The 14,670-nt window shown below is 39.6% G+C and overlaps 1 protein-coding gene across 3 annotated transcripts in view; it reads right to left on the bottom strand.

The window, feature by feature from the left end:
• The window catches only part of gata3 (GATA binding protein 3), a 19,549-nt gene extending 9,838 nt beyond the window's left edge, over nucleotides 1-9,711 (bottom strand). The window contains exons 1-3 of one of the 3 annotated variants that reach the window (XM_026922993.3): nucleotides 9,572-9,711; nucleotides 2,821-3,203; nucleotides 471-1,040 (exon numbers count right to left, since the gene is read on the bottom strand). In XM_026922993.3, the coding sequence (XP_026778794.1) occupies nucleotides 471-1,040; nucleotides 2,821-3,049 (799 nt within the window). In that variant the 5' untranslated portion in view covers nucleotides 3,050-3,203; nucleotides 9,572-9,711. Of the gene's footprint in view, nucleotides 1-470; nucleotides 1,041-2,820; nucleotides 3,599-9,571 lie in introns of those variants that run through there. The other 2 variants (XM_026922992.3, XM_026922994.3) reach the window with 2 other exon arrangements.
• Between the last annotated feature and the right edge of the window lie 4,959 nt (nucleotides 9,712-14,670).

Genomic DNA, 14,670 nt, shown 5'->3' with positions numbered 1-14,670 from the left:
TCATTCTGCATAGTATGTTGTATAATTATGTTAAAAGTGCCATGAAAATATTTGATTATATGTTGGTTTGCTTGACATGGATAATACAAGACCAACACACAAGCAGGTAACTGCTTACTGCAAACCAGACTGTGGCCTTTCCTAGGATTCGAGGAAACAGCACAGTGAAGTCCCCAGTGTTAAATGAACACAAATACTTCTCATATAAGGCCAGCTGGACACAAATTCACACTGCAGGTTTTATTTCAACACTGTAAGAGTTATTTCAGCCCTGTGGATTTTGCTGTGAGGCCTTGGCACTGGCAGAAAATTTTCAGGCCCAAATCAATTGCCTAAGAACGGCCCTGACCCCGGGAGGCTGTTTGTGAGGAAGATTAGTAAAATTCTAACAAATATAAAGGCCATGGTGAAATGCTTTGCCTATGTTGTGGTTAAGTTTAATTAAAATGGGTAATAAAGCGCACGCCTACCTGAACAGGACCTTGTTTTTGGTCTCGTTTTGGAACCATAACTAGAGGAGGACCCACCTAGCAGGCTGCTGGGTGGGAAGAGCCCCGGCCCGTAATCGGACACATAGGGAGGGTAAGTGGCGATGGGGTGATGCGCGGCAGAGGAGGATGATGCCACCGTGCCTGCTCCGAGGGTCATGCCACGGCCGTGGGCTGCATCCAGCTTCATGCCCTCAGGCAGCTGGTACTTGATGCACTCTTTGTCTTCGGGTCGCAGTGAAGAACCAGAGGACTGCGTGGACACAGCTGGGTCTGGGGACACGTCTTTTGGAGGAGTGGGAGGGAACGTGAAGAGGTGAGGGCTGGCGTGGCCGGCGGACAGTGAAGAGGAGGAAGAGGAAGAAGAGGAGGAGGATGAGGGTGGAGGAGGGTAGACAGACAGAGGCCCCGGGGAGCCATGGTGCAATGGTGCTTTGGGAAAAGGGGGGCCCAGGTTCCAGGGTGAGGCCCCGTGGTGCGATCCAATCCCTTTACTGCTCTCCAGCCATGGCAGAGAGCCGTGCAGCAGTGACGGGCGACACACCTGACTACCTGAAAAAGCAAATACAAACACAGAGGCCTGTTAACAAAAACATCACCAAAGCCGCTGCTTTTTTTAAAAAATCAAAACACTCAGTTTCAAGCCTTTTCAAACCACATGACAAAAAACAGGCAGTGGCATCACTAATAGACTGCCAGGTTTTAAAACCACATCGAAAACCACGAGAGAAATAAAACATTAGAAAATCTGTACCAGCTGAATAACAAATATCATGTTGGTAATTTTATACAATTTCATTTCATCATCAAAGTGTTCGAGATCTTTTTAAAATACAAATGTGGCACAACTGACACTATAGCATCAATTTTAACTGATCCAAAGAAGAAGAATTGTAAATTACAGCAAAATGATAGAGTGCCAAAATCTATAGTGTCAAATTAGCTACAGCATTTCGTTTTAAGTAAAATTCTAAGGAAAATTAAATAATAATAATAATAATAATAATAATAATAATAATAATAATTGTATTATGTTTGAACTGAGCTGGATCTAGATGAACTGAAGTGTATGTAAATGAAAAACAGTGCGGATGATAATTCACCAGCAGGATCGCAGTGTATATTGCACTGCATTTGGAGATCTAGTCTTTTATCTCTGCGATGCTGAAAGAAATTCATTTCGGTTGTTTTACATGTAGAAAAAAAAAGACCTTCACCGATACTGCGGGGTGAAAGTGCGTTTGGCCTGAAGGATTCACGATTAACACCTACTGCATGTCATTAGCTGTCATTAGCGAGGCCGTCGATACCCAGCACTCCTCCCTCAGTATCTGCCTAAAGTGCGGGGGAAATCTGAAAGAACCTGCCGAGATGCGTGAAGGAGACGAGCCTCAAAAGAGAAAGAAAGCAGGCCTTTTCCTGCATGCACACGGCTCACCAAGTCACGGCAAGAAATGAAAGCCAGCAGCAACAAGAACCTGATTTCTCCACTCACAGGATCTTACATGTACCTGAAGTGCGTTTGCTTATTTGTTAGGCCAAACATCAGCTCACAGAAAAAGCTGTTTCCATTTAACGACACATTATTGGCACTTTAGCGAAGGATTCACAGCAGACACTAATGTCACTTCAAATAAGAAAGATAAATAAATGCACTGTGGAGAAATAAGACCTGAATGTAAATCCGAAATAGCGATTCTGTAGCGAGCATTCTGTTTTTCTTACAGGAAAAAGCGGCGAATGAAGCAAACAGTACATTTGAGTAACAGTGTAAAATATGAGCTGCAGCAGAACACTAGAAAGATGTGAAACCAGTGACACACTACTAGAGAAAAACATTAGTCGTCTAAGTTCTGGCTTTTAGCAGACTTGTTGCCTTTTTTAATGAATTTACTAATGCAGTAAAGTAACGTTTGTTTGGCATTTTCGGTCTAATTTTACTATTATTGCTGTATTACAAATTATTTAGTATTTTATTTACAAAATGCAAACAAGCAGCAATAATAATAATAATAATAATAATAATAATAATAATAATAATAATAATACAAAGTGTTGAGTTAAATTTAAATGCGCCTTCACAGCTACATCCTGCAGTGTTGAGTGAATAAAGTTTAATTCTAAATTTCAGAACAATAATAATAATAATAATAATAATAATAATAATAATAATAATAAAAAACCTTTGTAAGAGTCAGTTCAGACTCTAAGTGAGACTTACTACCTGGCTACTAATGGACTAACTGAGCAGTGTAGAGGTGTTTGTGTGTGTGCTTGTTGAATGCGGGTGCGGTGTGTTTGCGCTGCAGTGTAAGAGGCATCGGATGCTCACCGTGTGGCGGCGGGTACCTCTGCACGGCCCGGTTCCCGTAGTACGGGTGGCCGCCCTGTCCGTCGATGTTGAAGAGCACGTCCATGTCCTCGAGCGGATACTGCGGCTCCATGTACGAGTGGCCGAGTCCGGGGTGGTGCGGCTCCGCGTGCTGCCCGTTCAGCACCGGGTGAGGATGATGGTGAGGGTGGTGGCCTATCCAGCGGGTCTGCTCCGCGCTCACTTCCATCGTTTCGTTTTTAGCAAACGTTCATATACACATGGGCGGAAATAATACACACAAGGCGAAAGTGAAAGACAAGTAATATTTATGAAAGTCCCAAATTCCGTCTCTGATTAATCCAGACGTTTCTTCTGAAGTAACTTCCGAGGATCACCTGCAACTGAAGAAAAAAAAAACTTTTACCTTGCCGTCCGGTTTGTTCTCGTCTTTTGTATCATTGGGTTAAAAAAACACACTGTCCCTTCTTCAGCCACTATAAAGGACTGACCGCTTCAATAAATAAACGCTCGACTAATAAAATGTCATATGGGACTTACAAACACACAACAAAACGCAAAGAGCGCCCTCTGATAGCGATTAGTAATAAATAAGTCCAGTGTTGTCCGAGTCCCGCTCCTGCGGCTTTTAACGCTTTTTCTGCTCCGTGACGGCGCACGCGGACTCAACAGGTCGAGCTGCTGTGGAGAGTCTCAGTGCGCGCGGACTCCACCGAAACTTTTAACGCACTGATCAAAATCTGTGTTTATGCGCAGCGGTAAAACCTTCTAACCCCCCCTACTGACTCCGTCCTTCCCTCCCTCCCTCCCTCCCTCCCTCCGTCCCACCTCCCTCTCTTCGCTCCCTGCCTCTCCGTCTAAACCTAGCACCGTCCCAGCGTTGCTCTCTCTCTTTTTTTTTTTTTTTTTTTTTTTTTTTTACAGTGAAGGCATTCTTTTAGGATGGCGCCAGGCAGCTCAATGCTCGCAGACAGCTTGTGGCGCGACGCAACTTAAGGAGGGTCTCTCTCTCTCTCTCTCTCTCTCTCTCTCTCTCTTTCAGTGTCATCAGTAGGGGAGGGGCCACACTGCTCGGACTAATTGAATAAAGTGGGGGCCATGCAGGGAAAGATGACCAGGAGCTTTGGAGCTCTTCCTCTCGCCGATACACACACACACACACACACTCCCATTCACAAACACATTTGGACACTCAATTCACACACACACACACACACACACACTCACAATTTCTCTGTTTCACTATATTTATATATTAGCTTCATGTATACATCTAGGCCTACTTATTCACACAATCACGCAAAAATGCGCATAATTCCACTGAAATAAAATAAAAAATATAATGTAATGTAGCTAAAATACAACGCAAATGTACAAACCTTTTAAAACAAAAAAAGTCAAAATTCGCTTAGAAGTGAAAGGATTTGTAAGCCATAGCAAAAAATAAAAAATAAATAAATAATAAATAAAGTTACTTTGTTCATATGTATTTAAACAGATTATTATTATTATTATTATTATTATTACAATACCCTTGTTCACAGCCAACTACTGGATTGTTTACTTAATACTTACAGCATTAGGTCTGTATAAATAAAAGTATAAAGCTGATAAATAAATAGGGATTCATTTTGCTGTTTCAGTTTGAAAAAGTTTATTTAATCTATTAAAGTATCCTCCTAACCTCCAGTCTTCCTGTGACCTCGTGTGTGTGTGTGTGTGTGTGTGTGTGTGTCAGAGCTTGTTAACAGTGGCAGCTGTTCTTTTAAAACTGCGTGACAGTGCGTCCTCTCGCGGTGACATGCGCGAGATTTCTTTTCCTCCTTCATTAATGCTCACATCCTGCTTGTTCAAAATGGGGTTTATACGTTTTCGCCAATGCAACACTTCCTTTGTCCCCGACCGCGTGCGCTCTCCTTAATTCTGGAGGAAAACAGAGGCTTTTCTTGGGCAGGGAAAGCTTTACAAACCTACAGTGGATCTCCGTCTTCACTCTCAGATGCACATGCACGGTGCGAGGCATTACTCATTTAATACCAGACTCTACGTGTTCATAAAGCGACGCGCTCATCAGTTCCAGACTGTTTTGCATCTTATGCAACGAGACGTGATGCATTAGTCATGTAAAGGTCTGCTCTGCGACTTTATATCCTTTATATCCGCTGCTCTGTGCTGTATAATGTTATAGTGATCTGAGCAGCGCGTACAGCTGCAGGTGAAACTTCAGCGTTGTGACGTCACTTCTTCCACCAGAAGGGATGACCCAGGTTTATTTAAATAACACGACAATAAAACTTCATTTTAGTGTCGCCTCTACACACATTACATTACACATGCATTGTTTAAATTGCAGGATTAAGTCTACAGTCAAAAGCACAAAATCCGTTTTTTTTTTTTTTTGTTTTTTTTTGTTAATGGAGTATCACTCATTCACAATAAAAACACACAAAACACGAAATACATAAAAACACAAAACACAGCTACAGCTACTGCACTTAGCCTAGCATACAAAATAAAATAATAATTAAATATAAATCTATTTTTTGTCTGGTGTGCTTTTTGGATTTTCGCATGTGAAATGTGGTGCATTTGCGTGTATTGTCCAACAAATGATTTTCATACAGTGTGTCGCGTAAATCAGCTTTGAAAAAAACGTGATGAATTAAATGTATTTCACACGTGAATGGTTTTTGTGTAAGGAATATTTTCATTATGTTTCAACTGACCATTATACATCATCATCATTATTATTATTATTATTATTTTACATTTTATTTTATATATTTTATTTCTTTATTATCAGTGATCATTTTTTTATATTTCAGGTCATCTAGTTTCTATTTATTTAGTTTTGTTTTCATAAGATTAAAACTGAGGTCAATCTGATAACGCGCGTGCGTGGCCGTGTTACACTCACTGCACAACACTTTGTTGTTTTTTGTTTGTTTGTTTTGTTTTGTTTTTTTTAATCAGACCATTCAGCTTTATTGCGTACGCAAACGTGTAGCACAGGTGCACCTAAAATGTGTTCATACTGTTAGCACCGAGTAACAGCTTCAGGCCTGTGTGCTGCAGTCTGCACGGCTGACTGACCGGAAATCAGCCAAAACACGGCCATTTCTGCGGAGATGAAACTGCAGGTGTAGTAACTTCAAAAGGAATTAAACAATAATCATAAAAAAAAAACATTAAAGGCGGTTTTGTGTTTGTGTGTGTGTGTGTGTGTGTGTGTGTGTGTGTGTGTGTGTGTGTGTTACTCCCGGCATTCAGCAGAACTGATACAAAAATCGATACAGTGGAATAAATCCACCTGGGAGTTTGTAATCTGAAATGCATTAAGTGGCCCAGCATACGCGACTTGTGTGTGTGTGTGTGTGTGTGTGTGTGTGTGTGCCTAGACATAAACTGTCACGTTCCTCACCGTAAATATAGAGGAAGGGAGTAGGAGCTGTGATATAAGAGGCAGAAAAAATAAAATAAAAATTGCTGATTTAGTGGAACCTTACACCACCGCAGCTCAGCTTCCGCAAAATGCATTCGGAAGTGTGTGTGTGTGTGTGTGTGTGTGTGTGTGTATTTCACGCACATAACATTGCTGTCAAAGAGTGTTTGATTTTGTAATCTGAAGTGCATTAAGTGGACCAGCCTACACGACTGTACAGCTTTTATATCATTTACCTCCATTCTCTCTCTCTCTCTCTCTCTCTCTCTCTCTCTCTGTGTGTGTGTGTGTGTGTGTTTAAATCAAACACACTCTTGGCTCGAGAGTAAATCAGTGTAGAAGCAGTGATAGTGGGTCAGGTTGGAGATGGCGTAGATAATCTGTGAGTTATTTTAATGTCAGATTAACATCAGGTGGAAATCGCACTTTTCTCTCTGTGCTCGTGCTAAAGATGATGCACTCAGATAACAATACACTTATGTTTATCGGCCACCATTGATCTACACACATAAAACCATCGACACACATTAAAACCCCTCACTGTGTACTGTTGTGGTGTTAGGACTAAGGTGTATACACAATTATAACAGCATCCTTCACGTGCTAAAAGCAGTGGCACTGGCCACAACAAATCCAGGTTAAATTATTAGTATTATTATTATTATTATCATCATTATTATTATTATAGGCTTGATGTAGTAAAAGGCAGCAGTGTAATTAAGCGAAACAACGGTTCTTTTCATTAAAGGAAATATTACATTAAGATAACCTGTAAGTCGTGTAATGATTCAGCTTCAAGGTCATTCTTAGAACTTCATGTTTTCTTTCAGTCTGACTCGCCTTTTCTGAATTTTTTTTTTCTTTTTTTTTTTTTTTCTTTTAACTCCGCGGCCTTAATTCAGAAATTAGAAACTCGTCTTAAATATGTATAAATATTTACAATAAAATTGTACATTTTATAAATATCTAAATTATTATTATTATTATTATTATTATTATTATTATTATTATTATTATTATTATTATCATGCTACACTGAAACAGAGATGGAGGTAAAATGGAGGGACTGCATCACGAAGCAGCCTCGGTGTGTTGTAGCCGCACATGTCTCACTTCATCGTCACACATTTGCTCTTTTGATTTTAATTTTTCTCTTTGATCTTTTTTTTTTTGGAATGTATAATTTTTATATATTTAATGTGTACATAGGTTGTGAACTGGATAAGATAGGTGAATATAAAGACCAGTGGAGAGATTGAGAGATTGAGCCGAATCATGAGCGGAAACACACACACACACACACACACAGACACACAGACACACACACACACACACACACACACACAGATGAGCGATAAAACTGACTTTTGCTTTCTCACATAAGACAGCGGGGGGGAAACTGTGGTTATGTTATGTAAAATAAGTAGCCTTATTCTTTTTTTTTTATTTTTTTCCAAACCATATTTATTAGCTATGTTATAATAATGTTGCGTATAATAATTCATATTTTAATAAGTCCAAATGTGATGTCTGTAAGAATATATATGTTAAGCCACTAAAGCCCGAAGTGAACCGTTAGAAGCAAAAGGGCTCAGGATGATTAATAGTTTACAAGCTGGTGCTTTTCTTCAGTCTTTTCAAGAACGAAATTTCTTTTTGAATCCGCTGCGATATTTGAGGGCCCTTCCGCTTCTGAGAATCGAGCTTAGAAAAATCCTGAAAGGCGCTGTCAAACTGAGAGAAAACAGATATTTCTAAGAACACTAGACATTACAGAATGATGAAGATGAGGGGAACGAAAGAGAGAGAGATAGAGAGAGAGAGTGTGTGTCTTGTTTTTGGTGAATCAGAAAGAAAGGAAGACATGAAAGAGCGCATGAGGCAGGCAGAGCGATGAGAACGACACTCACACCCACTCTCCATCATCTCTCAAGCTTCACACAGGTTAGTGTGTCAATTTCACTGCATTCATTTTAGCCTGCTCTTTTGCATTTATCTGATTTTATATACACCTATATAATCATATCTAATCAAAATTTAAATTTTACAAATATTAAAAATAATAATACAAACAAATACTATTATTTTGAGAGGGCCATTTGTTGTTGTGTGTCGGCTGACTCGCGTGACATCTTCACTCCATTAAGGCCAAGCAATGAATCACCACTGTTCTTGTTCAAACAAGAGTGTGTGCATTTTTGGAGTACATGTGTATTTAGAAATGTGGTTCGACTCCATCCGGTGGCTCTCACTATCAGGCCAAAAACAGCTGCTTGACATCCATTCAGCTCCAATCAATCCCTTTCACTCTATCTCTAGATGCAAATCACACACACACACACACACACACGGGTCTGCAGCCATGAAAGACGGACTACGGGGTCCCTTAATGTCCTCATCTTGACGTGTTTGTAGCTCAGACACTCATACATTCTCTCTCTCTCTCTCTCTCACACACACACACACACACACACAGCTCTCTCTGTCTGTCTGTTATGACCCTAATCAGATCAATTTCACGGCAGGCAGACTTTCTCTACACACTCAAGTGGTAATAGAGCATTAAAACTCCTTCATCTTCGCCTATGTGCGGGGAACATACATATATATATATATATATATATATATATATATATATATATATATAACGGATTTTATGGTAGGCAGATATATCTATATATATATATATATATAAATATAATATAATATTATTATACATATATATATGTATATCTGCCTACTACCATCCAACCTACCATTTTCGGAAAGTGGACGTGGGTGCACAGCCCATGTATCTGACCTGTGAAATGAGTAAACATACTCAGGACTATGGGAGATTTGACATCTATCTGTGCCTCACTCACACGCTCACACAAACACTTTAAACATCAGCACTACTGGCTACACCATTAAAGCGCATTATGATGATGATGATGATGATGATGATGATGATGAACTTCACCATCATCCATGCAGCTCGCCTCAGCATTATTTCATGTACTATGCGATCATTACTAATATAATTATACTAATATTTTGACAGACGTTCCCATCATGCAATGCTGAACGCGTCAGGGTAACAAGATCACAGTCCGTGCTGATATTTGGGGTCTCTGGTCGCAAAAACCAAATTCCCTGAACAAAAAAGTCAATCTTGTCAAACACCAAGAGTGTGCATCAGTGATGCGGAAGCTGACCCAAGCAGACGCAAGCTAAATTAATGCGCCCTGCAACAGCTACAGCTAATATGCTAATATGTGTACGTTTGCCAACAGAAATGTGAAAATAGAAAATTAAAAATGCACTGACCTGCTGAATTGAGGTTGGTGATTAGATGAGGTGACACTCAGATCGAGGTGCGGATGGCATTTACAGCCAAGAGAGAGAGAGAGAGAGAGAGAGAGAGAGAAAACCCTCGGCTGGGTATGCGCTGAGCTTCTTTCTCCTCCTAGCCTACAGCACGCGCACGCACGCACACACACACACACACACACAAAGAGGGAGAAAAAGAGTCTTACCGTACTTACTGTACAGCAAGCGCGTACAGGTTGCGGACACACACACACACACACACACACACAAACTCAAATCTGAGCTGGAGTCAACACAAAACCATTTTAACACACAGAAGAGGTCGCGGACGGAGAAGCAGCAGACACCACAGCCTTTTTCTTTTTTTACTCAGCACATGCATCGAAAATCCCCAGTGCTGAATGAACACCGACTTATCAAATCTTCCACTGATTAATGAATAGCCGAATTAACACTTAGGGTTTAATTTCGCTTTATACTGTTGAATGAAATCGCTAGTGAAATGTTTGGGTTCAGATGGACTGTGTCGGTGTTAATCCAGCTCTAAGAGTTAATTCAGTAGTGCAGCTTCAGAGCTGGGGATTTCTCTTGTGCACGTTTACAGATTTTTTTTTCTTTCTGAGAAAAATAGAAAAAAAAGAAAGAGAAGAGGAGGAGGAAGAGCACCACCACGGCATTTACATGCTGTAGAAATTCACAAGATAACTGGCTTCAAACATTAAAATGTGACCGAGTGAGAATGGGGCTCTTCAAAAACATTAGTCTTTTAATATTTCCATCCATCACTACTAGCTTTCATTCAGATCCTGTTAGTATTTTCCTATCTAATAGAATTAGTCCAAATCGCGCGGAGATGGTAATGATTTCCTAATCTCCAATTCAGAAATAAAAAAGCTTTAATAGCCTGCAACATTTTAAAAATATGCCGATTTCAGTGATATGGATATTTTAATAGGCGTTCAATAACAGTTTCGATATAATAAGCACAAAAGCACAAGTCGTCACAGATAATTAAGACGCGTTATAAATGCAATAAATAAAGATTAAGAGCTGAATTAATTGCTTTAATTCGAAGCATTGGGGGAATTTAATGCACCAGAGTCAAATTATTATTATTATTATTATTATTATTATTATTATTATTATTATTATTGGGTTGAAAACATGAGTGAATAATAAGAGGAGGAGAAGCATCTTGTTAACTGAGGTGAAATGCAAAAATGGGCTGTTTTTCTTCATGCATTTTTGCACTACATTTCTAATGCATTACATTATAAATCGTGCGAATTTTTGCATATGCACATAATTATTAATTATTTTCAGATGGCTGGACTGAGACTTTCTGAGATCTTTAAATTAAAAATGGCAGAACAGTTTGTTTAGGTTTGTATCGACATTTATAACTCTCCCAGCCTTTATCTGATGATGTGTAAGTATTAATAATAAGCTATATCACACTCATAATAGTTTTCACACACACACACACACACACACAGGTTTTTGGTCTGTTTACATCGTCATACTGTTGTTTACTGAAACAGCAGAACGTTCTAGAACACAGGCTCAGCGCGCGAGCACGAGTACCGTTACAATTAAACCGTTACAATTTAAACAGGAACGCGCATCGACGTCATCACTGCGACTGGGTTAGCTAGCTGATTAGCTTCATTTTCTAAATAAACAAAATCCAAACCGAGACTGAAAACCTCACCCAAAAGACATGAGGCAGTGGGGGTGTATTATACTATCATTTAACACCATGACGTATGTTAACACTGTGTGAACCTGTGAGGTAATTTCTTCCTCGGTGGTCAGAAGAACGAGTAACGGAATTCTGGGAACGAAAATGTCGTCCAGTAGACGTGTATGTGGAACTGTGATGCTGCAGTAGTGAGGGGGTTTGGAACGCCGTAACAATGGCAACCCGAATTCTGCGCACGAGCTCAGCGTCATGTTAATGTGTATAGGATCTCCCTGGTTCAGAGTGGGACAGAGATTAAACCCGGGACTAACTGTGCCTGGAGTAGCAGCTAGGCCTGGAACGGTTAAAAGTGTCCCGCGCGCTCAGACTTTAGCCGTGCTGAGTAATTCTGATTTTCTGATCTTTCATATAGAGTAACAAGAAATATAAAGATTTTATGCTTTTGGTAATTCACTGGCAGTTACTAAAATGGGAAGAAGAAGGAGATTCATAACTGTGCTATGATTAGATCTCTCTCTCTCTCTCTCTCTCTGTCTCTCTCTCTGTCTTCTCACACACCTTTCCCCCATTCTGGCTTCCCTATGAGGGCAAATATAAGCTCATTCACTGACTTGAAACACAATAAGAAGCATTTCCCTGCTATTAGATATATTATTGCTCTGTGTGGATAGTGTTGTTGTAGATGTTTTTGGTGTTAGTATTGGTGTTAGTGGTGTTTAAGTTGGTGTTGTTTGTGTTGATATGGGGTGTTAGTGAGGTTGGTGTTATCAGTGTTGAGAGTGTTGGGATTCGATGTTGGCATCGTTTGTGGTGTTGGTGTCGATGGTGGTGTTAGTGTTATTGATAGGGTAGGGGTGTTGGTGTTGCTGATGTTGGTGTTAATGTAGATAGTGGAATTCAGTGGTGTGGCTGGTGGTGTGCGTTTGAATGGTAGGGTAGCGGTGTTAATGTTTGTGATTATGTTGATATGAATGGAGATAGCGTAGGATTATGGTGTTGGTGTTGTTAAGGTTTATAGTATTGGGATTGGATGCTGGTGGTGTTGATATCGGTCATGTTAGTGTTGTGTTAATGGTATACTGGAGGTGTTAGTGTTGGTGGTGTGTGTGTTAATGGTAGGGTAGGGGTGTTTGTGTTAGTGGTGTTGGTGTTGATAGTGTTTGATTTTGGTGTTGGTGTTGGTAATGTGTATAGTGTAGTGATTAGATGTTGGTGATATTGGTGACGTTAGTGTTGTGTTAATGGTATGATAAAGGTGATAGGGTTGGTGGTGTTGATGTTAATGGTTGGGTAGGGGTGTTAGTGTTGGTGATGATGGTGTTAGTGGAGATAAAGTTGGATTTTGGTGTTGTTAGTGTTGATAGTGTTGGGATTAGATGTTGGTGTTTTTGTCAATGTTAGCGTGTTAACGATATAATAGTGGTGTTAGTGTTGATAGTATTGGGATTAGATGTTGTTGGTTTTGTCGATGTTAGTGTTGTGTTAATGATATAATAGTGGTGTTAGTGTTGATAGTGTTGGGATTAGATGTTGGTGATATTGATGATGTTAGTCTTATGGTAATGGTATAATAAAGGTGTTAGTGTTGGTGATGTTGTGATTAGATGTTGGTGGTTTTGTCGATGTTAGTGTTGTATTAATGGTATAATAGAGGTGTTGGTGTTGATAGTGTTGGGATTAGATGTTGGTGGTTTTGTCGATGTTAGTGTTGTGTTAATGGTATAATAGAAGTGTTGGTGTTGATAGTGTTGGGATTAGATGTTGGTGGTTTTGTCGATGTTAGTGTTGTGTTAATGGTATAATAGAGGTGTTAGTGTTGATAGTGTTGGGATTAGATGTTGGTGGTTTTGTCGATGTTAGTGTTGTGTTAATGGTATAATAGAGGTGTTGGTGGTGTTGATGTTGAAGTATAAGCCGGTGCTGCTGTTGCTCTGCTCTGCTCTTATCTGCTCTTCGCCCAGATCCTGCAGGATCACAGAGGCTGATTAAGAAAGAAGAAGCGCGGCCATAATGATGAGCCATAATGAATCCTTATCTCTCCCCTCCAGATCATCAGCCTTTCAGCGCGCCATGGTTTTGTTACATGGGATAATTTATTGCATCTAATACATCACAATGAATCTGATTGGGCTGCTGCTGCTGGTGCTGGTGCTGGTGAAGAGAGAGAGAGAGAGAGAGAGAGAGAGTGTGTGTGTGTGTGTGTGTGTGTGTGTGTGTGTTTGGGGGGGGGGGGGGGGTGGACTGTAGTGATGGCCAGTGTTTGTGAAAGGGGTATTTTTTTAATCCCAGGGGGCAATGAAAAATGCCTCTGCGATTTTTAATTGGTACAAATATAAGGGGATCTGATAAAAATGAAGAAAGAAGTATAAAATAAAAAAGGAGTCAGGGGTAATCTTGCCTTCCAGTGTGCACTCGCCTATAATTAAGTGTGTCAATTCCAACCAGAACAACATCGACCTTCTATCACTGGCAGAGATCCCAATTTCACCATGATTTATTTCTCACCGAGAGCAGATAATTAATCATAAACACCGAAAACAGTGCAGCAACGCGGAGATAACGGAAATATTTGCATCTAAAAAAGATGCGATGGAGCTAATTCATCCCTCCAAACCTAAACCGCGGCATTACTGAAAAACCGCCAAGATTTCTAATTCTCCATGACCAGTCTTTGGAGAAATATCATTAAACCACGGAGAGAGAGAGAGAGAGAGAGAGAGTAATTTAGAGAGGTGGAAAGATGGGTTTGGGTCTCTGTGGTGGTGATGTATATGTCTTGGTGGTAGACTAATACAGGAGCAATAGCACAGATAAAGATTATCGGCATGAACCGAAAAATACCCTTACAACAAAATAAGATAAAAGATACAACCTCTGATACAAGTAGAGTCTGGGATTTAGTTTTTCCTATCTTCATTATCTTATTCTCCATAAGATAAGGGAACCTTGGAGATAATAATAATAATAGTAATACTACTACTACTACTACTACTACTACTACTAATAATAATAATAATAATAATAATAATAATAATAATGGTTGGGAAGGTTGTGAGTTCAAATCCCAGGACTTCCAGAAAGCCAGGATTTGGCCCTTGATCAAGGTTTTTATCCGCCAGCTACATGCTTGGACTGCATTCTGCCTCTCATTAAAATCACTATAAAACCCTCTGCCAAATAATAATAATAGTAATAACAATAATAATAATAATAATAATAATAATAATAATAATAATAATTGTTATATTATTATTATTATTATTATTATTATTATCCTCCACGATTGTTGTTTAGGTTTTTCTTGCCATAAAAAAAAATAACATTTGCAGCAGTAATTAACTGATGAGCATCTTTCTCCATCCCTCTCTATTTCTGTCTTTCTGTCTCTCCCTCT

The sequence above is a fragment of the Pangasianodon hypophthalmus genome, chromosome 18, assembly GCF_027358585.1.
Source record: "Pangasianodon hypophthalmus isolate fPanHyp1 chromosome 18, fPanHyp1.pri, whole genome shotgun sequence".
In the NCBI taxonomy this organism is placed as follows: domain Eukaryota; kingdom Metazoa; phylum Chordata; class Actinopteri; order Siluriformes; family Pangasiidae; genus Pangasianodon; species Pangasianodon hypophthalmus.
This window is presented reverse-complemented; position numbering and strand designations above follow the sequence as displayed.